This window comes from Physeter macrocephalus, chromosome 14, assembly GCF_002837175.3.
Source record: "Physeter macrocephalus isolate SW-GA chromosome 14, ASM283717v5, whole genome shotgun sequence".
Classification (NCBI taxonomy): Eukaryota; Metazoa; Chordata; class Mammalia; order Artiodactyla; family Physeteridae; genus Physeter; species Physeter macrocephalus.
Window position 1 is genome coordinate 10,491,206 of NC_041227.1, and position 24,251 is coordinate 10,515,456.

Genomic DNA, 24,251 nt, shown 5'->3' on the forward strand with positions numbered 1-24,251 from the left:
ATCCCTCCAACAACTATTTCAGAAGCCTGGTCTGTCTGTGCCAGACAGTGTGGAAGATGCTAGGAGGATAGCACATAATCCTGGCCCTGATGGAGCTTGATGTCTAGTGGGGAGACAGAAAATAAGCAAGGAAAAAAGATATAAACGCCAATTTTCAGAAGGGAGAGGAAGGCAGGGGCCTCATCCACCACATAGAGCTGTGTTTCTCCAAGTGCACTCCAGGGACCACCTGAGCAGCAAAGCCCACAGAGCCAGGCAGACCTCCTTTCCTACACGCCCCCCCAATACTCCTCTCCAGTGTCCCTGCTGCCCCTCAAACACACCTCTCTCTCCCGGGCTTCGGGGCCATTGTCTTTGCGGTTCCATCTTACCGGGAAAGCTCTCTTCCCAGATCTTCCAAAGATGGGCTGCTTCTCCTTGTTCAGGGCTCAGTGTAAATGTCGCCTCCCCCTAGCTCTAGCTAAAGCAGTCTCTCCCCTCACTCTGTAGCCCCACCACCTGCTCGGGCTTCCTCCCTGCCCTTCTCAGAGCCTCCAATCTTGCGCCTCAGCGGCTTTGCTGGTTCTGCCTCTCTCCCAACAGAAAGTGAGTTCTTGGGGGCAGCTCCTTGTGGCGGTGGCCTCTGCGGCACCGGTGAGCCGTGACACCCTAACCCTATTCCTCTTCGTGCAGTCCCAGAAAGAGCAGCCACAGGCCGGGCTCAGGGCAGGGTTCCTTCACGGCCTTGCTGGGTTCTCTGATGGTGAGAAAGGGCGGTAGAGACTGGAAGGAAAAGAGGAAAGCGGGCTGCGAGGCCAGTGACCCTAAAAGGCCTAAAAGGCCGGCTCTGCGGTGACGCCCTCTCTCGGGCAGAGCCCTCCAACCCAACCCCCAGCAAGAGCGCGACTCCTACCAATTCCGAGGCGAGGCGTCGCTCTCAGCCGGCTCGGGACCCCAGGACCCGGTCCGAGTGCCCCGCGTCGGCTGGGGGTGCTGGCAGCTGGGCCACGCGGACTCCGGGGCGGTGGCGCACAGGGACTTGGAGGGAAAAGCACCTGGCGCGGCACGTGCTGTCCCTAGGAAGTTGCCGCAAGGCGCGTGCCAAGTCCCTGGCCCGCAGTGGCACGAGGGGCCCAAGGGCAACGGCGCACTCGGACCTCCAGGGAGAAGCACAAGACCGGGCGCGTGGTGCGTGCGGCACCGGGGCAGCGGAGCGTGGAGACTTTACGTGGCACGTTGGCGCCTGGGGCAGTGACGCGAAGGGTCCAGGGCCAGCGGGCACTCGAACCTCCGGGAGAAGCACCTGACCCCAGGAGGCTGGCGCGCGGCGGGTCGAGTGCATCCCGAGGGCAGCGGAGCGCGGGGACCACGAGGGCAGGCGGGCGGAGGGGCGCGGGCGGGAGGGCGGGGAAAGGGGAGAGGGCGGCGGCTGGGCGCTCGGCGCGTGCGGTCCGGGCAGGGGCTCGGGAAGGCGCCCAGCGGAGCGCTGCCCATCCGAGGGGCCGGGCTCGGCCCTGGGCCGCCCGGACGCCTGGGGTCGGCGCCGCGTGGCCCACGCTTTCCCCGCCGCCGCCCGCGCTCCCCGCCCCGAGCGCCGCCCCTCCCTCCGGCCCGCCTCCCGCCCCGCTCCCTCCCTCCCTCGGCGACTGCCGAGCTGCGCTCCCAGCGCACTCGGAACCCGGCGGGGACCGGGAGGCAGAGGCGGGTGGCCCTGGGTCCGAGTGCCGGAGCCGAGCGGGGCCCGGGGGCCGAAGTTTGCCGGCAGCTCCGGGAGGTGGCGCGGGTGGCTTCCAGCCCCTGGTCGTGTTCTCGCCGGGACCCGCCGACGAGCCGCGGCCCGGCCAACTCCGCGGTGGGGACGCTGTGCCGCGAACTTGAGGTGGGAACTTGGCGCGCTGCAGCCTCTCCGAGCACCGCCGGACTGGCGGACTCGGGCTCCGGTGGGGGGAGATGCACGTGGCCGTGGCCCCGGCGCCCCAGAGGGGACCCCGAAAGCCACTGAGGGGGGCGGCCGGGACGACCGAGGACCTGGGAGCAGCAGCGGGCGGTGGGGTGGAGCGCGCTCGCCACGGTCATGGTGCGGGTCCAGCTTCTTTTCTTCCCGGGGTTCCCCGGGGTGCGAAGTGACAGGGCGGGGGGGGGGCACATCCCGGCTGTGGCAGAGGTTTCTCGCCGTCTCGCTGGAGGATCCAGGGAGGAGGGAGTGTTGGGGGGAGGTGGTAGGGGGGCGTCTGTCGCTCGCTTATTCACTCCATCTTTAGCACCGAAGGGAGCCTCCCGTCAGTGGGCTTTATTGAGTCACTCATTAGCGCCACAAGCTTTTATTGAGCGCCCACTGTGTGCTGGGCTCTGGGGACTCCTCAGCCTCCGGGGCTCCCTACCCAGAAGGGGCTCAGCCTGCATGGATTGGAGTCTTCGGATGAGGAAGGAAAAGAGAGAAGTTCATTCATTCATTCACGGATTGGACAAAGATTGGTTGAGCACCTACTGCGCACAGCTCACCATGCCAAGTGCCCCACGTTCATTATTTCATTCATTTAACAGTTATTGAGGCACTGTGCTGAGGAGAGAACCGTGAAGGAGAGGGATGGGCTGGGGGCAGGAGAGGATGGAAGCCAGCTTGCAGCTTGGAGAGCATCCCCCCTCCCCATGTGTGTAGGCAGAATGTCACTGGACAGGTTGCAGAACGGCCTTTCCTTGGTTCGCCTACTGCATTCATTCTCAAGGGGAGGGGGGGAGGCCGGAATAGGTTGTTGGATAAGAAGAAAAGGTCTTTAAAAAGCTCTTTAGGGGAGGGTGGTAGTGGAGAAGGGGGGCTGAGAAACACTGATCTAACCATACCGATGAAGGGAGGCTCCCACCGATGGGGTGTATTAGTTAAGTTGTCCATTCAGCAGGCATCATTTTCTTAAGCACTTGCTCTTCTTAAGTACATACAGGGTGCCAGGCACCAAAGTCACCAAGGAGAACGAGACGGACACAGAGACCCTGTTTGCTGACCCTTCAAGACAAATGCAGGGGAGGTGGGAGGAGAGAGTAGGAACTGCTCTGATTCATTGTGTGTGTGTTCATGGGGGAGGGGCTGCTTCTGACTCTATGAATCTAAGCAGAGGTTTATTCACTAGGGTGTGTTTGATACCCACACACATGACTGCAGTCAGAGTCACTTCAGGGAGCCCCCCCGGAGCACATTTCCAAGGCAGATTTGGCACTGCTGGAGCCCCAGCCCCACTGCTGGAGCCAGGGAGCTTGACCCTGTGTCCTGTGTCTTAGAGCTCTGCAGAGGCACCTGCCGAGCGGGGAGGGAGGGAGGGTGTGTCTGAAAGACAGGTGAGGATGGCCCCTGGGGGTTGCCCTCACCAGTCATTCCCTAAGCCAGCCCATTCCGGTGGAAAGATGTCTGTCGTGGGACCCACTCCAAACCCACAGGGTACTGTGAGTGTGCTAGAAACAAGACAGCCCGGATTCCTGTCCCAAGCCTCGAGAACCCAGGCCGGGGGAGTCCTGGAGTATGATTGGGGCAGATCTGGGGGCTAAGCTCCTGCCATTCTGAATCCTCTGCACCAGCCACACAGCTGGGCTCTGGCAAGAGATGAGGGAGATGCCCCAGGGAACAGAAGAGCAGAGAGATGTGTCCTGGATGTAGGGCTGAGAGACTCAAACCGAGACTAAGGAATTAACCCCCTGGACCCCTAAAAGGTGTCTTGCCTGGGCCGTCTTTTCTCCACATCCCCCTTCCGAACACGTGAGGAAGAGTCAACATTTCCGGTTGCCAAAGATAATAGGGTCTGGGAATCCACTCTTGGTTGGCTCATTAAACCCAGAGATGGAGCCCCTGGGTGGAAAATGGCGGCTGGAGAAGCCACTCTAAAGAGAATTAATATAAAGGGGGAGGTAAGAAAGTCTAGCTGCAAGCACTCAATCCCCGCTGGCCATTTTTGTTCCAGAGCAGCCAGTATTTGACTGACTAAGTCAGAACATGGAGCGAATGTGCTCCAGATAGGATCCGAATGGTGCCTCAGCTCTTCCCCTGCCCTGTGGTCACAGCCTCACACCTGCGTCTCCCCAGGCGGGCGGGCACGCCATGCTCTCCCTCGTTCCTTCCTCCCTTCCCCGCCACGGCTGACCACAGACACGCGGCCTCAACACTTGCTAAGGAATAAGAAACGAGGGATTGCTTAAGCCGGTGTCCCCTTCCTGCTGCCCCAAGGTCCTCACTGCTCTCCAAGCCTGTACCTCTGCTTACGCCTGCGTTCCCAAATTGGGGGGCTGCAAGGAGGCAAAGAGGAACGGACCTTCCGGCTCCCACCCCAAAGCCCCTCCTGGTAGAAGGCAAACTGTTACTTTGCTAGAAGCAGAGTAGGGAGGCTCCAGAGGCTGCCTGTGTCTGGGGGGAGGGGCGTCTCCGGCATGTTCTCTCTTTGGGGGTGGTGGGGTGGGGGAAAGAGCCCAGCTCCCAGCAAATATCCCCCCCACCCCAGTGACTTGGGCCCCAGCTCGCAGGAAGCAGGGCTGAGGTCCAGCCTGGTTGGATTGTAACGAGCGAGGACAGGAGGGAACCAAGGAAGATGGATTCCCCACGCGGGCACAGCATCTCACAGAGATCCAGCATGCCAGGACCTGGGCCAGCCTAATGGCTGGATCTGTTTTGATTAACGTGTTAATTGAGGATTAATGCGGCGTGACCCATCTCTGCGTCAGCCCAGCCAGGAGCCCTAACCCTGACCGATGAAGCTGCCCCGGCAGGGGAAGGGCCGCCTGGAGAGATCAGTGGGGGTGCCCTCGACACCCGCTCAGGGTCAGGGGATCACACAAGTTGGCAGGTGTGGAGCGGGGTGGGCGGAAAGAAACCAAAGACCGAGGAGCTCAGGAAAAACTGCTTTTTTTTTTTTTTAAGAGAGTTGCATTGCACTTGGTTCATTTCTTACTGCCACCTATTACCACCAATTTAGTGGCCGAAAGCAACACATTTATTATCTTACAGTTTGGGGGGATCAGAAGTCCAAATGCGTCTCATTGGGCTAACATCAAGGGGGCAGCAGAGCTGTGTTCCTTCTGGGGGGAGAATCCGTTTCTGCCTTTCCCAGCTGCTGGGGGCTGCCTGCCTCCTTGGCTCCTGGCTTCTCATCATTCCAACCTCTGCTCCTGTCATCACATCTCTTTCTCTGACTCTGATCCTCCTGCCTCCCTCTTATAAGGACCCTTGTGTGACATTGGGCCCACCAGTCGATCCAGGGTCATCTCCCCATCTCAAGGCCCTCGGTTTAATCACAGCAGCATAATCTCTTTTGCCATGTTAGGTAACATATTCATAGGTTCCATGCAGGGCTTGGGACATGGGCATCTTTGGGAGGCCACTATTCTCCAAGCACAGGAACGTGCCCATCAGTTTACATTGCTGACGGGGAAACTGAGGCCCAGCCAAGCGAGTGACTTGACTTCAGTGCCAGGTGAGATGGAGAGCCGGCACTGAGGTCCAGCCCTCTGGAAGGAGTTGTCTGCTTCACGTTCCTCCTCTGAGAAAGGAAATGCGAGGGGAGGAGCGGGCAGGGGAGGTGCCAAGCGTGCTGTGCAGAAGCCATTCTAGCAAGCACAGAGCCCTTCTAATGTGCCAGGCATGGCTCCAAGCACTTAGGAGGAGAGTGCGATGATTACCCCCACTTTACAGCTGAGGACGCTCAAGCACAGAGAGGTGAAGTTATTTGCGGAAGGCTGCACAGGTGGTAAATGGTGAGCCAGGCAGCGTGGTCCAGAGGCCACACCCTCACCCCTGGCTGGTGCCTGTCTCCACCATAGGAGAGTTCTGCCCAGAGACCAAAATGGCAACTGAGAACTTGACGCAAGCAGGAGTTTTGTTGATTTCTTACTCTGCTCTTGTGCAAATACGCAGTAGGAATAAAGATGTTTCCCCAGCTATGGGCAGTTGCCTGCTTCTCCCCATCCGCAAACACTTTTCAAAAGCGTGTGCATAGAAAATAGAGACGAGAGACCCCGTCCCTGGCTTGTTCCTGGTGCTGGACACCCTCCCCGCCCCACCAGGAATGAGCAATGCAGGGGCCCAGTAAAATGCAGAGTCAAAGAGGTTTGCTCAGAATCCCACAGACCTATTTGGAGTCTGGTTTCATCACCAGAGTCATGAGTTTTCACTTCTCAAAGCCTCAATTTCCTCATCTGTAAAATGGGGGTGTTGATAGTAACACCTGCCTCTTAGGGAAGGACGTGGGCTCGCACAGTTAAGGCTCTTCCACAGCGCCTGGCGCCTGGTGTGTGATTATGGGAGGCTGTGACGTGTGTTGCTACAGCACTGTGAGTGGTTGGTGCTCTCTCTGCATTCCCCCCTCCTGCTCAGAAGAGGGACAGGCCTAGGACTGGAAGAGTGGAGTCGAGAGAGGACAGCAGTTTGTCAAAACCCTGGAGAGACCCAAGAGGTGTCTTAGCAGTTGGGATCGGCACATAACAGTTTGTGGAATCCTTCCTGTCCTTGATGGGATGCGGCCGTGGGGATAAGAGATCAAGTGACAGTGATCATACCTGCAGCAAACCTCCATCCACCACATCCTCATAACAGCCCGGTAAGGTCGGCACACTTATCCCCACTTTATAGGGGGGAACAGGCCCAGAAGAGGGCCGGCGCCTCAGTAGGTGCAGACGGCTGTATCAGGCCGAATGGGTATTAACAAAAGCAGGAGTAACAGCCAGGCAAGCCTGACTTAGACCTTCCTCCCATCCTGCTCCCCACGCCTGAGTCCTACCCCCCAGGCCCTGCAGCCCACCCTCAGTCAGATGCTGACCACAGAGCAGCCTCATGGTGGGGTGGGGGCTGCCCCTCAGAACTCCTCCTGGCTTCAATGGTCATTTCTCTTTGGAAATGTATACTCAGCCCTCCATCATAGCTCATGAACTTCATCTTTCTCCCAGGAAGAAGGAAAAGAAATTGCATGGGGAGTGTCATCGGATCTGTGGGCTCACAAAGGGGCATTTGATCAAGGCAGCCCCAGTGCACAAGGTTTTTCTCTCTAAACAGAGGGTCTCCGCTTCTCCAGTGAAGCTCCCCTAGCGTGGGATCCACAGAGCCTTCCAGAACCCCAAGGAGATTGAGCAGTTGGGCAGGGGGCTTCCTGCCAAAGCCCAGAGCAGCTAGAGGGTCTGCAGGCTTTCCTGGCCCCTCCCTTTCCTCTCTCTCAAACGTCAGCAGGCTCTCAGGGAGCCTTCGAAAATGCCAGTTCCTGGGCCTCTCCCTTGGGGATTCTGATGGAGAGGCTCTGGGGAGGGGCCTGGGAATCTAACTCCACTGAGTCCGGGGAGATTCCGAACGCAGTGGCTTGATGTTTTTCGTATTCTTCTTTTTTCTAAAACCTGGATTAAAACCCAGGGTTGTGCTAACCACACTGTACCTCATACCACTCTTCATCACTGGCCTGTGCCAGGCCACCTGAGTCACTGTTCCCTTCATTCCAATCCCCATGCTTATTCCGCTCCCCCTGCCTTCCCAGGCACCCTCCCTGTGGTTGACAGAGGTCCTCACATGTGCTCAAGTCTTTGTAAAATATGTAATGTTGTGTGTGTGTTCATTTACATAAATAGCATAGTGCTGTAAACTTCTGTTTCTTTTTCCACTCGGCACCATGTTTTTAAGATCTAAATGTGTTGCTAAACCTACATCTAGTCCGTTGCTTCTAATTCCTGTGCAACCTCCAGGCATCCGCCATCTGCGTCGCTTGTTCATTTCCCCCCTGGGAGGGACGGTGGGAGACCTCCTAGCACCAAAGCAACACAAGCTGCACATTCTTGTGCCTTGTTCCCCGCTTAGATGTGAGTCTCCAGAAGCAGACGCTGAGTCAACTATTTGAGTGTAAATAATATATTACAGACAATGTCTATCACGACCCCTATGGACCCAGGTCTGGGGAATACACCAAAGAGTGGGTTTCCTGGGTCATAAGATACATTCCCCTCAGTACCCCTGATGGCTTTCCCAGAGGCTATACCAGACTGCACTCCCTCCAGCAACGGGCTCTGGGGGTCAGACAAGGCTGGGTTCCAGTCCTGCTTGATCAGGTCAGGAAAGGAGTCACAGTTGGCTGGTGGAGGGGGAGGACCACCAACCCGCTTCATAGCTAATAATAATACGGCAGGCTCACTGAGGGGCCACAGGGTGTCAGGCACTGGGCCAAGCACATCACCCGTGAAATCTGCTTTAGTCCTCAGCATAACTCAGGGAAGTTGGAGCAACTCATATTCGCATTTGACAGAGAAGGAAACTGCATCTCAGAGGCAGGACATGACTTTTCCAAAGTCACAGAGTGACTGGGCTTGAACCCAGATGTTCAGACTTCAGAGCTAGTGGGCTCTTCTGCTTCCCCGTCTTGGGGTAGTCAGCAAGTTGCCCCCCAAGCTGGAGTCTAACCAGCTTTTTCTCAACATCCCCTGTATTTGCCTCCTATTGCTACTGTAACAGATCACCACAAACTGAGTGGTTTAAAACAACACGAACTTCACAGCATTGTAAATCAACTATACTCCAAAAAAAAATTAATAATTTTAAAACCCACGAACTTACTACCTCACACTTCTGGAGAAGAGAGGTCTCAAATGGGCATTACAGGACTAAAATAAAGGTGTGGGCAGGCTGCGTTCCCTTCTGGAGGGTCTAGGGGAGAGTCCATTCTTTGCCTGTGTTGGCTTCCAGAGGCTGCCTGCTTTCCTTGGCCCATGGCCCCTTCCATCTTCAAAGCCACCATTGGCCAGTCGGGTCTTTCTCGCAGCGTTGCATCACTCTGATGCACCCTCCTACCTCACTCTGCCATCTTTTAAGGACTCTTGTGGTTGCGTGGAGGCCCCAGAGAATCCAGGAAAATCTTCCCACCTCAAAGCAAGCTGATTAGCAACCTTATTTCCATCTGTAAGCTTGATTCCTGCTTGCCACATAATCTAACATATTCAGAGGTTCTAGGGGTTCGGATAAGGACATGGACATCTTTTGGGCGGGGCAGGGTGGGGATTGGGGGGATTATTCTGCCTACCACAGCCCCCCTAGTGGTGTCTACCCACACTGACCACTCGGGCCTGGGGTGGAATGCAGCTTCAGCAGGGAAGTGGGTGCTGGGCGGCGGGCACTGAGCACAGGGCTTCTGGGCTTCGCCATATCGCTGCTAGCCTGGCCCTCCTGCCCACCTCAGCCCAGCCAGGTCAAAGCTACCAGCTAATACCATCCCCTCCCCGACCACGCATGATCATCAGGTCAGCTTTGGTGGTCTGACACCACCCATCCATCCATGTGCGAGGCCCCCATCCCTGCTCTCTCTCCCTGATTTGCCCACACCCTCTCCTGTCCATCATCCCACAGCCAGGAAAGGCTGCCTCTAACTCAGGCCTCATCACAGCACCACCTATCGGTCACCTGGGTGAATGGCACCACTGGAATCATCCTGCAGCCTAGTCTTTCCCCCTCACCACACTCCAGTCCTGCAGCAGGTCCTGTCAGCTCTTCCACCAAAGTCCACCCCAAATCCATCCAATTCTCCAGACCCCTCCACTGATCCAAACCTCGATGGTCTCTTTCCAGAATGACTACAGGGGCTTCCAGCCTGCTCTCCCCAACCCAGCCTGAATCTTCTGAGGATGCCTCGCCCACGAGGAATAAACCCCAGTTCCGTCTGATGCCTGCCGATGCCCCCACACACATCTTCTACCTTCCCGTCACTCAACTCTGCCCAGCCACTCGGGCTTCACTTTGGTTTTTGATCATCCGAGCCCATCCCCAGGTCGGGGAGCAGGCTCTTCCCATTCCCACCACCTGAGACACCCTCCCCCAGGTCCTCCCAGGGCTGGCTCTGCCCCCAGGGTCCCCTCCTCCGAGAAGCCCTCCTGGGTTAGCCCTCCAGCTAACATTGACCCCCAGTCATTTCCCATCTGTCACCTTGTTCTGTTTTCGTCACAACACTCACTACAGCCTGTGTACTTATTTAGAGACTGTCTCCCCCACTAGAACGTCACCTCCGTGAGGACAGGGCTGGGTCTGTCTTGTCCTCTGCTGTGCCTCCAGACCTAGCCCAGTCCGACACATGATAAGTGTTGACTGAATGAATGACAGCTCCCTCAGGACTCCTCCTCATCATCCCCACCATCGGAGCCCCTTTCTCAAATGGCTTCCTCTTCCCAAGTAGACATATAGATCCTAAGAGGCAAAATCATTGAATTTCACCATGTTCGAGAACTGACAGACCTAACACTGTAGGTGTTAGATCAGCCTTTTTGTGAGGGTATCAGGCTGGGTGAAAAGCATTATATCCCAGAAGCAGGACTTTGGAGCCTGTTTGATCTATGATCCTCACCCGAGACTCCAGCGTGCAGAACTGTCACCCCACACCCATCAGACTGGGTAACCCCAAGACCAAAGGCTCAGGAGAAGTGTGCCCACCCCTCGCTTAGCAAATTCCAGCATCTGGGCCTCCCCAGGGCCCTCTGGCCCCCTGCATACAAGCAGCCCGAACGAAGCATGCTTTTTCTCCCCTCTCCATTACTAACAAGTCTCTGAGACAGGACAACTTTCCACACAGGAGGCTGAGGCTTTAACTCACAATTGACATGGGTCATGAGAGAAAAAAAATGAGGCATCGTTAATTGGGGGAGCTTTCTGCTGGAGGGAAATCGAGGAGGGTTGAAAGAAGAAATTCTGCAAGAAGAGAAGTGATTACAGATGTGGGGTTTCACAAGAGCTCTCCAGGGCTTGCAGGATGAGAGGAATATTCCTTTGCCTTCATCACTATTCTTGCCAAACAGAATGTCGTTTTCCCTCTTGTCTTTAGTGGCAAAGATAAAGCAGCAGAGCTGAAAAGCGGTCGCACTTAAAAGCGATCTTTCTCCTTCAAGGGATTCTGGCAGGCTTTGCCTGAGGAGATGAGTTCCAATTTTAGGTGAAGTTAAAAACACTAAACTCTTTAAAATCAAATCATTTTTTTCAAACACGGGTGTACGCTAGTTTTCCAAAACCTGATCTGTGAAACTATAGCTTGCCCCAAAGATAAAAGAGGGGAGTGATGATTTGCTTTTGTGAAAGAATTTCTGTTAGGAAGGCGCCCCTTTCAGATGTGGAAACCGCCGTGGCTCCTGTTAAACACTGCTTCTCGTCCACGCAGGGCTGCGTGTATGTGTGTGCACCCGCGTGTGTTTCCCCTGAACATGTCCGTAGCACAGATGGACGCTCAGGTATCGGAAATAGGTTTCCATTTGTAATTGATAGGCTTTGCTGGTACCACTTGCATCCATGGGGAATTGAGCTGGGGGGAGGAATGGTGATTTTGAAAAGCGAAGTATTAGACTCTTACTGCTTTTCCCTAGATCAGCTGAATTCTGGAGAGCTCTGTTGCTGTCATCTAGGGGTCTCAAACTCAGATGCCTACAGGGGCCAGGAAGGAAACTTACATGAGAGAAGTAAAGCGGGTGTTAGGAAGACAACAGGGAGGGGTAGGGACTGTGGTAGATTGTAGCATTCATGCCCTGCCTAAAGGGGGCAGTCATTTCTCAGCTGGAATTTGGGCCAAATATTACCAGATAGTCTGATTTTTCAAAAGAGACCAAGATATACGAATTTTTACATGAAATGTCCCCATTTTCAAAATCTTCTCCAAGCCAGGCAAAATATTTGTGAACCAAATGCAGCCCACGAGCTATGAATGAATAAGCGATCTCATTCTAGTGGCACAAACCCTTAGCTTTGAGGGGGGAAGGAAGAAGTCTATAGAAGCTGAGATTTCGACCTCAGTTTCTCAGAAGTGCCCTCATCGTGTTGGCCTCAGCAACAGGAAACGTACTCATTTGTTGAGCATTTCTTGGAGCTTTTACACCGCTGGGCACAGAGATCCAGAGATGAGTAAAGCACACTCTTCCCCCAGGGAGCAAGCAGTCTACTAAGGAGCCAGGCTTGCACACAGATCATTCGAAAACAGGTGACAAGTGCAGTGAAGATAAATGGTGGGGAGCGGGGGGCTGACATTCGATTTAGCTGGAAGAGCCAAGGAGGGCTTTCTGGAGGAGTGAGCATGCCTGTCCAATTCATTCCTGTATCCTCAAGATAATGTTTACTGATATATGAGCAAACATGGCACTGTTGTGACAACTGTGCATTTTTTGGACATTGACCCTGATTTATGGCAAGTGATATCAGTTTTCCATGTATGGAAGGAATACAAGGTGTCCATTTGAGTTAAATACTAATACAGTAGACAGTGGGAGTTCTCTGGTGGCCTAGTGGTTAGGATTCCAGGCTTTCACTGCCATGGCCCGGGTTCAATCCCTGGTTAGGGAACTGAGATCCTGCAAGCCACGTTGTACGGCCAAAAAATAAATAAAATAAAATAATTTTTAAAATAATAGTAGACAGCAAGTATTGAGTACCTACCATGTCCCAGGCGCTGTATTAAGGGGTCTTAGACAGTACATAATTCATTGAATCCTCTCAGTAATCCTGTGAAGTAGATCATATGGTCATACCCATTTTACAGATGAGGAATTGAAACACATTGAGGTTGAGTAACTTGCCCAGGCCACGTGGCTCCAAAATCTATGCTCGTAACCACAACAGCAGACAGACATTTATTACTTACAGTTCTGGAGGCTGGGAGTCTGAGATCAGGGTGCCAGCATGGTTGGGTTCTGATGGGGGCTCTCTTCCTGACTTGCAGGTGGCTGCCTTCTCACTGTGCCCTCACATGGGACCTCTAGTGTCTCTTCCTCTACTTATAAGGGCACTAATCCCACCACGGGGGCTCCACCCTCATGACTTCATCTAAACCTAATCACCCCCCAAAGGCCCCACCTCCTAATACCAACCCATTGGAGGTTAGGGCTTCCCCCTGTGAATTTGGGGGAACACAATTCAGTCCATATCAGCAAACATCTGCAGAATCAGCGTCATCCGGGGAGACTCAGGAGTCACTGTGGGTCTTTCCTCCCCTCTCCCCCCAGGCCCGAGAGGGATGTGAAGGCCCAAAATGACCCTCTTACCGGGAGACAATTCTGATTACGACTACAGCGCGCTGAGCTGCGCCTCCGATGCCTCCTTCCACCCGGCCTTCTTCCCCCAAAGCCAATCACTCAAGGGCGTCTTCTACCGCCGAGCCCAGCGGCTGCGGCCACAAGACGAGCCCCACCAGGGCGGCCAGCCAGAGGACCGCAGGCGCCAGATCATCATCAACGTGGGCGGCATCAAGTACTCGCTGCCCTGGACCACGCTGGAGGAGTTCCCGCTAACGCGGCTGGGCCAGCTCAAGGCCTGCACCAACTTCGACGACATCCTCAACGTGTGCGATGACTACGACGTCACCTGCAATGAGTTCTTCTTCGACCGCAACCCGGGGGCCTTCGGCACCATCCTGACCTTCCTGCGGGCTGGCAAGCTGCGTCTGCTGCGGGAGATGTGCGCCCTGTCCTTCCAGGAGGAGCTGCTCTACTGGGGCATCGCCGAGGACCACCTGGACGGCTGCTGCAAGCGCCGCTACCTGCAGAAGATCGAGGAGTTCGCCGAGATGGTGGAGCGGGAGGATGAGGACGACCCGCTGGACAGCGAGGACCACGACAGCGAGGGCCCCACGGAGGGCGAGGGCCGCCTGGGCCGCTGCATGCGGAGACTGCGCGACATGGTAGAGAGGCCGCACTCAGGGCTGCCCGGCAAGGTGTTCGCCTGCCTGTCGGTGCTCTTTGTCACCGTCACCGCCGTCAACCTCTCCATCAGCACCTTACCCAGCCTGAGGGAGGAGGAGGAGAAGGTAAGAGCCCAGGACCACTCTCCTCCCAGAAGTGCACAGCCTTCTCACCTGCACTGTCACCTCCTCCAGGAGGTCTTCCCTGAGTGCACTGGCTGAGCAGCACCCCAGTCCATCATTGTGCTCACATACGTTTATAAGTGTGCTTACATGTGTGTTGCCCGTCTCCACGTTCAAACACAAGCTCCATGCCTGTACAGGTCTGCGCTGTGCCCCGCCCCCCCCAACATTGTCCAGCAGGGAGGAGGCACTCAGCCACTCTCTGCTGGATGGATGGATGGATGGATGGATGGATGGATGATGTGATTTATGATGTACCTGGCCCCAAGCTAAGCACATGACGTATACCATCAAAATTTATTTCACCAACTTGCATCCTTTCTCAGCCTTCCTAATTCCGTTGCATGAAAATATCCCAGAAAGCTTTTTTGGGTTCCGAATTTGATTTTTATTGATAGATGTGTGTGTGTACACATGACCTCAAATAGTGAGCATTTCTTTCTGTTAAATAAGAGAATTCCCATAAAGTGTTTACTCCAGGGCCTGACGGGGTGTGTGTCCAATTCTCAGGGATACCACTCACTTAGCCAGCGGCTACTAGGAGCCAAGGGCTGGGCTGCCACTCTGCCTGCGTCTTATCTTCTCAGCGAATGTTCCAGCATCCTGGTATGGGAGGTGTTCTCACACCCACTTGACAGCTGAGAACACTGAGGCAAAGCAGCCTGCCCAGACGCAGGTCTGACTGAGTCCCTTGTCCGGTTCTTAAAAATGGAAGTATGGGTGCCACATGGCAGCCTGGGACCTCATCTAGCCCCACAGTTCAGCCTCCTTATGTATGAGACCCTCAGCCTTTGAGTTGGGGCCCTTTCCCCATACATAGGGGTTCTGGAAGCAAGTCTCAAGACAGACCAAAAGGTTCAGATGGTGCAAATGGTGTAGGCATTGGAGAAATAGGTAGTATGGCGGTAGGAACTCAACATAAATATCATGCCAGCCAGCATTTATTGAGCACTGGCTGTGTACCCTGCATGTGCTAGGGGCTTTACGTGAACTCTCTGATCAGACATTAGAACCACTCACCATGTGAGGGTTTTTCCTCACACATATATTATGGGAAAAGTAGCAATAGTGTTGCATTTATAACTCACAGGGAGTTTCTGGCACTTCTTTTTTAATACATTGAATTTTTAAAACCAGTGTCAAGAAAACAGCACTCAACCAGTAAAATGAACTTTTGAGAAGTATAAGGGGTAGTGATGAAGGGGGCAGGGCTAGAGCCAGACGGCCTGAATTTGAATCCCACTTCGTCCACTCTGGCTGTGTAACTGTAGGCAAGTTACTTAACCTCTCTGTGCCTCAGTTTCCCTACATGTCCAAGAGGCTGTGAACAGGCTCACCTCACAGCACTTGAGGGTTCAGTGAATGGGTCTACGGGAAGTGATTGGAACATTGCCTGGCGACTGTGCGTGCAGGAAGTGCCCACTATGAGGATTATACGTGCCTACCAAGAAAAGAGGAAATGCCCGTCATTTAAGACCTGTCTGGAAGCACCTGTGTTTAGTGTAGATTTCTTCTTGGCTCCAACGTACACCATACTGATTTTATCAGGAAAATACTAACAAAGCCACAGTTTTATTCAACTTCTGATACTTGCTTGAAAAAAAAAATACCCGGCCTTTTTCATGACTCAGTACAAATGCTGTTCTTCTACTTCATTTGGGGGACCAGTGGGGTTCACTGTTTCACCTGAGTACACGTTTGAGTGCCTACTGTATTCAGGCTCCACAGGCCGGACAGGATGACCAGAGTGGGTCTCCAGATTCAGGGAGCTCAAGTCTAGGTGACAGCCCCGTGACCATAAGTATGACACACAAGCCAAGGGGGCTCTTGTGAGAGGACCACCAACTGTGCTGGGGATTCTTGGAGGGGAAGCACTCCAGGAAGGCTTCCCGGAGGAGGGGGCTTCCTGTCCCAGAGGTCTGAGACCTCAAAGCCTCACCAAGTACTAATTCATCTCTCCAGCCTCTCACGTATTCCTAGAGAAAGAGCTAGCAGAGCAGGTCTGGTAGAACCCAGCTGTGCCCGGGAACCGACAAGATGCCCCAGGTAGAAGCATTTGTGCCTTCCCTCTCTGCCAAAGGCCCCTTTGAGGTTGAGGTCCAAACCCACTGGGGACGGTCCACCGTTCAGTTGTATTGCAGACCAGAGCAACGAGCCGGCAGCCCACGTGACAGATGCGGCGCACAGATGTGTTTGAGTGAACCATGGAGTGCTTTCTTTGTATTGAATTGTCACAACATTTAAAACCCAGGAGATTTCATGTAAAACTCCAAATATCCAGCTTCTCTTGAAGAATTCGGTGAGGCAGCCTCAAGACTGAATTCTCCTGGGACAGCCATCAGGGGGCGATGAGCAAGATGGCTGCGCTCCCCAGCAGGCCTCCACCCCACCTGGGCCACCTCCGCCGTTTTCCCTTTGCCTGCCTGGCCTTCACCTGACACCCCGTCTAAACACCAGGCCAGGGCTCCTCCGTCCATCCTGGTAACAAATATGAATTGATCACTGGGCACGTGCTGGGCCTTTCCAGGCACTGGGGTCCTGAGAGTGAACAATACACAAACTGTCCTGCCCTGTGGGGCTACAGTCTCCTGGGGCAGTGGGGCAGGCAGGCAGGGCTGAGACAGACGATAAACATGGTAAATAAGTAACTTATTGAGCATATTAAAAGACGATGAGCATTACGATCAAATAGAGCAAGATAAGGGGAATCGGGGTACCGGACAAAGCCGGGGGGGGGGGTCATTTAAACAGGGAAGGTCCCAAAAGCCCTCCCTGGGAAGGTGATATGGAAGCAAAGAGCTGGAGGAAGGGAGGGCAGAGCGATACGGGTGTCTGGGGGAAGAGGAATCCTGCAGGGAAAGTCAAGAAAAGTCAACGCTGAGCTGGGGGTGAGCCTGGGGTGTTGGAGGAGCAGTGAGGAGGCCCGTGGGGCTGGAGCAGGTGAGCGAGGCAGGCAGGGGGCAAGGAAGTGGGAGAGGTGGTGGCTTGGCCACCTGTGCTCCTGGGGGACTTGAGCCATCTCTCTGAGCCATGGAGGACGCTCAGTAAGGAGGGACAGGATCCGATTCATGTTCTGAGTCCCTCTGGCTGTGTGTGCGAAATGGACTGCAGGGACCAGGGAGCCCAGGGAGGAGGTGCCTGCAACTGTGCAAGTCAGAGGGGGCGGCGGCTGGACCCAGGTGGGGCAGTGCACAGAGTGAGAAGTGCTTTGACTCTGGAATCATTTTAAATGAAGCACCAGTGGGATTTCGCGAGGATTACAGGGGAGGCGTCAGGATGAGGCCAAGTCTGTCCTGAGCACGCGGAAAAATGGGACTGCTGATCGCTAAAAAGGGAACCCACAGGTGGGCAGGTGTGCAGGCAATCAGGAGCCCAGAGAGACTCGATCTTAAATGTTCTCAACACAATAAACGGAACGATAATTATTCATATCGCAATATATAAATATATCAAATCAACTCATTGTACACCTTAAGTTTGTACACCACGTTATATGTCAGTTACATCTCAATAAAAAGAAATGTTACGAAGAAAGAAATCAGGAACCCGTTTCGGGACATGATGAGTTGGAGACACCGGTCAGACATCCCAGGAGGCAGCCCGTGTGGGGTCTGGAGTTCAGGGGCGAGGTCTGGGCTAGAGAGAGATCAGGAATGGTCCGTGTGGAGATGGTACTTCAAGCCCTAGGTCTGCACGGGATCAACCAGGGAGTGAGCATAAGCAGAGAGAGAGAGGACTCGGGGCCGCAGGACAGGGACAGGCATCATGCCCAGACCACCTTGCACCCGGGTAGCCCAGCCGGGGCAGAGCCCCGTGCCCCTTGCTGGTGGGACCGCTGACCTCTCCCCTCTCTCCCAGGGCCAGTGCTCTCCGATGTGCCACAACATCTTCATCGTGGAGTCTGTGTGTGTGGGCTGGTTCTCCCTCGAGTTCCTCCTGCGGCTCATCCAGGCGCCCAGCAAGTTTGCCTTCCTGCGGAGCCCGCTGACGCTGATTGACATGGTGGCCATCCTGCCCTACTACATCACCCTGCTGGTGGACGGCGCCGCCGCGGACCGCCGCAAGCCCGGCACGGGCAACAGCTACCTGGACAAGGTGGGGCTGGTGCTGCGGGTCCTGCGGGCCCTGCGCATCCTATACGTCATGCGCCTGGCCCGCCACTCGCTGGGGCTGCAGACGCTGGGGCTCACGGCCCGCCGCTGCACCCGCGAGTTCGGGCTCCTGCTGCTCTTCCTCTGCGTGGCCGTCGCCCTCTTTGCCCCCCTCCTCTACGTCGTCGAGAACGAGATGGCCGAGAGCCCCGAGTTCACCAGCATCCCCGCCTGCTACTGGTGGGCTGTCATCACCATGACGACCGTGGGCTATGGCGACATGGTACCCAGGAGCACGCCCGGCCAGGTGGTGGCGCTCAGCAGCATCCTCAGCGGCATCCTCCTCATGGCCTTCCCCGTGACCTCCATCTTCCACACCTTCTCCCGCTCCTACCTGGAGCTCAAGCAGGAGCAAGAGAGGGTGATGTTCCGGAGGACCCAGTTCCTCATCAGAACCAAGTCGCGGCTGAGCAGCGTGTCCCGCGACAGTGCCGTCTTGTTTGGAAGTGCCTCCTCAGACACCAGAGACGACAACTGAGCCCAGAGGACACGCCCCGCCGCCGCCGCCGCCGCCGCCGGGACACCCCCAGCCCTGCCCGCCCTCGGAGGCCTGAAGCCATCGCCGTCACTACAGAAGCCTTCGAAGGCACGTGCTGCTTCTGAGCGCAGCCCCGGCCTAGGAGTGACCGAGCCACGCCCCGGGGAGGATGTCCCGGCACCCATCCGCAGGGGCTCCCTGGCCCCCAGAGTCCAGAGGGGAAGCCCAGCGCACGGCCCTGTCGGCGCCCCCGCCCGCCCCAGCCCCCATGCCTGTCTCCCTAGTAAGGAAATGGCTTGTTCTTTCCACCGTGTAAATAACACGCCCAGCAAAGACTTGCTTTCTGGGGCTGCCTAGAGAAAACACACCAACAGCAGCAGCTACACGTCTGTCTTTAGCATGGATCATGAGCAATTACAGAAAACCGGTGAAACAGAGAGAAAAAGCCTTCCATGGAGCTCTCTTAAGAGAGGAAACGGCGCTTCCCAGCAAGGCCAGCCAGTGTGGGAACCAGAAGTAAAAGGGCCTGTCTCCTTGGGTCCTTCATGCCTGGTGGGGTCCCCGTGGGGTTGGAGGAAAACGGGGCAGGTACCTTTGGGAAACTGCTGGTGAAGCCCGCAGTCCCTCACTCTTCTATCTCTTTGGTTCCTCCCACCTCCAGGCCTCTCTTTCCCTCCTTTTTCCTTCTCTCCTATCTGCTGTTCTCCTCTTTTGCACCTTAAGGCCTGTTTCTCAAACTTTCTCCCCAAGGCACCCCTAACAGCCAAGTAGATACCAAGTCAGCATTGCTGACTACAAAGGTGAAATCACTTCATTTTCTCTTTTAAAAAAACAGTGTGGATTTTTCAATTCTATGCCTCGTTTATTTTTTGAAAAAAAAAAAAAAAAAATGCTTCAGACCGTTTATCTGAATCTAAACGTAAACCTAGATGACATTAGGTTGATGCTTTGGGAAGGTGGACCACAGTTTTCTGGGCCATCTGAGAGCATAGTCTGAAGCCCCCAAAGGCCTCCCTGGGCCCCTCAAAGACCTACAGAGCACCCACCCGACCAGGAACACCTCCCGATCTCATGCAGCGTGGATGGTGCCAGGTAGAGAGGGAGCCCCAGGGCAGCCCACCAGATTTACTCTGCTCGCAGAGTTCAGAGCCCCTCGGTGCCAGTCTGGAGAGGGGGCTTGGCGCCCAGGTGGCGGTCACACGCCTGCCTTCCGCCTCACAGATACCGCAGCATCGCTGGCTTCTCCACCCCAAATGCCTGCTGCCTTGGCCCCGGCCCCTCCCCTCGGCCAGCTGCGGAAAGCAAGCTCTAAAACAAATCTGGTCCCAACACTGTCCTGCCTAAACACACAGCGGCATCCAGCAGGCTGAGAACAAAGCGCAAATGCCCGGCATTGCCTGGGCCTGCTGCCCTCTCCGGCCCCATTTCCCACGTGTCTCTCTTTCGCTCACTCCATCCAACTACGCTGGCCTCCAAACTTGCTCTTTAGAAGCACCCAGCCCATTTCCCGCCCTGGGCCTTCATACATTCAGATCCCTCCGCCGGGAACGCCCTTCCCGCCGAACGCTGCAGAGCTGGCTCCTCCCATCACCTTCCTGACCACTTGCCTACAGAATCCACTCCAGCACGCAGGGGACCCACGCAGTCTGTCTCACCCAGCTTATCTTCTCCAGACACTTGTCGGCCTCGGGAATTGCCTTGTTTATTTCTCCGCTCCTCACTTATGGTCTGTCTCCCGCCCAAGGAGGTCAGTGCTATCGTGGCAGGAATTCAGCGATAGAGCTCACGGCTGACTTCCAACAGCTAGCACAGGGCCCGGCAGCCAGCAGGTACTCAACAGACATTTGTGGAATGAATGAAAGACGGAGGGGAAGCAAGAAAAAGGGCCAGAAAGTAGAAAGGCTTTTGCTTTTAACATTGGAAAACGGGACGTCCGAGCACCTCTCTCTCTCTCTCTCTCTCTCTCTCTCTCTCTCTCTCTCTCTCTCTCTCACTCACCCGGTGGGGAGGCAGGGGCAGGGCTACCTCTGCACACTGTACACGCAGTGATGCCGACTGGAAATATCATGCCAGTCACGAGGGCCTCGTTAAAGCCTCCCCCGACACCTGCTTCCAGTGACTCACGCCTGAAAAGTAAGTGTTCCAACTAATTAGCTCTACCTTCCCGAGCCCGGTGGGTGTCATAGAGATCAGGCACTGCTGTCACCGTGATAATACCTTAGATTTATGGAATGAACCTTTCCCCCCTCCGAAGTGGCTAAGAGAGAACGGAAGACAATTGAAAACGCAAAACAGGCAGAAACGTGACACACAAAGAGCCTTTAAAACTCCAGGGAGGGGAAAGCAAATACCATTTGAGGTGGGGGGAGCCCAGAACGGGCCACGCTGGGAGGGGAGTCGCGCGCCCACCACACCGAGGGCAGAGGAGGAGGTGGGGTCACTGAGGGTCCAGGTTTCTGGCATCTTCTTGCCCAGATTCTCATCTGTGCTGGTGGCTGAGGTGGAGGCCCAGACGCAGGCACCTCTCAAGACCTCCCTTGAGGGACAAAGGGGCTCGAGATACTGACCTTCACGCCCAGAGTGGTGCTTGAGGATCCTTTGCCCTAATTAAGAATCCGGAGGCCTCAGGACACCTAACTAGCCACTTCTAGGACCATCATCGACCTTGACCATCGTGGCTTGTCCACTCTTTTTTAGCAATATGAAATCTGATAAAGAAGCCCAGCTAAAAATTGGACTGAATAAGGGCTGTTCTGATGGAAGTTGGGGGCACAATTCTTCCCACGGTGCTAAGGGGACCTCCCTTTTGAGCCCGCTACAGGCCGCTAACTGCGTGCGGTGAAAGTCACGGTGAGTGGAAAGCACTGCTCTAGGGGAAACGGCAAAGCAGACCTTTCCCAAACTTGTCTTATTTTTTAGGTCCCATGGACATCCCCCATCTACAGTTGAGCTCAGGGCTTCCCTAAGACTCCCAGTGGGGATTGGGAAAGGCTGATTTCACAGTACAGATTCTCAGCCCACCTCTGAGGAGGGCTGGGACCTCTCATCTCAGGCACAGAATTTAAGGGGGAGTCAAAAAAAAAAAAAAAACCTTAGTAATCAAGATAAATCCTATTTCAATGCAATATTTTTCAAAAATCAAGACTAATGCTAAAAACCCATGATGAACAAAATAAAGACAGGATCTGCCTTTGCAATTGCGTAACTCTGACCCACATACCTCTCTTTAGTTCCGGTCCTGACTGGACACCCCTGCCATATCCTGCAGGACAGTTCCAGCCAGCCAAGCCAGTCCCCCAGGAAGCACAGGTGGGAGCCTTTAGCACCTGGCACCGCAGCTGCTGGGCATTGGCACCCTTCCCACTGGAGGGGATCCGAATGGCCACCAACCCCCCCCCTGCTACCCCAGTGAACATTTGAGAACCAGGCCCCTGCCCTCATGGGGCCCACACAGTGATGGGGAGAGAGAGACAGTGAAATGCAAATTGAAGAAAATAATTTTTGATGTTGGTGAGCACAGGGTGACCTGGCAGACAGCGACTGGGGCCAGAGGAGAGGTGGAGAGCAGCCCCTGAAGAGAGTCAAGGAAGGACTTTCTGAGTAGGTGACATTGAAATGGGGACCGGGAGGAGGGGAAGGGGCAGCCATCCAAGCAGAGGGGACAGCCAGTGCAAAGCCCAGAGGTGGGGAAGCCCTGGACATCCCACCAGATGTCGAGGGAGCCTGTGGGCACGTGGCCCCACTGCGAGAATCCTTCCTCCTACGGAGAAAACTCAGATCTGCAAAGTTGACACTCTTTGAACAAACGTTTCCAGAGACCTTACTCTGAGCCAGGCCCTCTCAGAGCAGCTGGGGACAAAACAATAAAACAACAGAACTGGACTCAGTCCCTGCCCCAGAGGTGCTTATTATTTAATGGAGAAAAAGACACGTGAATAAAAGATTTCTGCACACGTGGGATGATGGGGGTGCAGGCTCAGGGAGCTGTAGGAGCATGGAGAACGACATCAACTGGGAATTCCCTGGTGGTCCAGTGGTTAGGACTCGGTGCTTTCACTGCCAGGACCTGAGCTGGATCCCTGGTTGGGGAACTAAGATCCTGCAAGCTGCACAGCCAAAAAAGAAAAAGAAAAAGAAAAAAAGACATCAGCTAAAGGAAGCATGATTTTCACTCAGATTTACATTTGCTAAAACGGCCTCACATATATTTTCCTCCAGGAAAAAAAAAATAGTATTCCTCCTAACACTGGTTCTGCTATCTCTCCATCCAGTCCTGTTAACTTATATCAGGAATCTGGCCACTTAACCTCCTCCAGTGGTCCAGCCCCCATCCTCTCCCACGTGGATTGTTGCTGAAGCCTCCTCCTTGGTTTCCCTGCTCTCCTGCTTCCCCTCCCCTCTGTTCTCTGCACAGCACCAGACGGACCCTGTTGAAACGCAACTCCGATCGTACTCATCCTCTGCACAGAGTGTCTCCCCCAACCTGGTGACATTCCATCCCACTCAGTCAAAGCCAGTGTCTCTTGCGGCCCCAGCTCCCTGACCTGGTGTCCTTGTCACCTCCTCATCTCTCCCTTCAGCTACACCAAACTCTTTATTCAATGAACAGACCAAATACAGTCCCTCCTCAGGGCCTTTGCACTTGCTGTTTCCTCTGCCTGGAAGACTCTTCCCTAAGGTATATCCACGTGCTCCCTCTCTTTATTAGGGTCTCTGCTCAAATGTCGCTTAAACAGAGAGCCCTTATCTGACCTCCTCCCCACAGCCTGTATAAAAGACCACACTTCTAGCATGACCCCAGTGTATTAACCATGGCTTTTCTTTTCTGTATTCTGATGCTTTGACATCCGGGACCTTGCAGACCCTGCAAGGACTGCTCCTTCCAGGGACAGCCAGTTCCTAGAGACGGTAAACCACTCACCCGCAAGCGTGCTTTGCAAATACAAACCAACCAATCCGGATTCCATACCCTTAGCCACCTCCTTCCACCTCCCTTTTTGGGCTCTCACACACCAGGCCACTGTCCACATGCCCTCATCACCCCAGGGCCAGATCAGACAACCAAGCACAGCCCTATGCCCCAGGGCTCGCTGAAATTTTTCAAACTAGCCAATCCTAAGCCTGCTTACCCTGCCTCGCCCACTCCTTCCCTCAAAAACCTCTGTAAAGTTCTTGCCCACAGTTACCCCTTCCCTCTGCCTCTGACCAGCCCTGTGCTTCCCCATGTGTCCCCCCACGATGTGGCATGCCCCCTTCTCTTGGGAACTATGAGTATAACAAACTATCTTTTCAATGGCAATTGTCTCCTGATCTGTTGGCCTCGCCGTACCTGAATAATAATAAAATCTATACTTAAAACACCCAGCCCCTTAACCTGCTTCGTCCTTCGAGCCTTATTATCACCCAATACCTCATCTATTTGTTGCTCGTGGGCTTTCTTTCTCCACTAGATGGTCAGCTGCATGAGGGCAGGGACCTGCACAGCAGTATCCCCAGTCTACGACAGCACCTGGCACGTAGTAGGTGCTCAATAAATATTTGCTGAATAAATGAATCTGTGGATCCCTTACTTCTATACAGAGTCCTACAAAATACATACACGTATCAACCGTATTTGTTCATACGTATGGTGGCATGGCTCTCATCACAGTCTATTCCTGTAAAAGGGCACCACAATTAAGCAGTCAAATAACCCACCCCCACCCCCAGGTCACCCGATGATTTCTGCTTGGAAACCATCTCCACCATGTGAATTTATTTATTTTATTTTATTTTTTTGGCCACTCTGCATGGTATGCAGGACCTTAGTTCCCCCAACCA

General features: G+C 54.6%; 1 protein-coding gene across 2 annotated transcripts; it reads left to right on the forward strand.

Annotated features, from left to right (window-relative positions):
- Positions 1 to 1,625: 1,625 nt before the first annotated feature.
- Positions 1,626 to 23,717, forward strand: KCNG1 (potassium voltage-gated channel modifier subfamily G member 1). 2 transcript variants are annotated; one of them, XM_024128418.3, is made up of 3 exons: positions 1,626 to 1,858; positions 12,946 to 13,745; positions 17,661 to 23,717. In XM_024128418.3, exons 2-3 carry the CDS (start codon positions 12,972 to 12,974, stop codon positions 18,429 to 18,431), a joined length of 1,545 nt encoding a protein of 514 aa, XP_023984186.1. In that variant the 5' UTR covers positions 1,626 to 1,858; positions 12,946 to 12,971; the 3' UTR covers positions 18,432 to 23,717. The 2 variants fall into 2 exon arrangements, with proteins under 2 accessions (XP_023984186.1, XP_007116181.1); XM_007116119.4 differs by lacking the exon at positions 1,626 to 1,858 and having other exon boundaries at positions 11,132 to 13,745.
- The last annotated feature ends 534 nt before the right edge of the window (positions 23,718 to 24,251 follow it).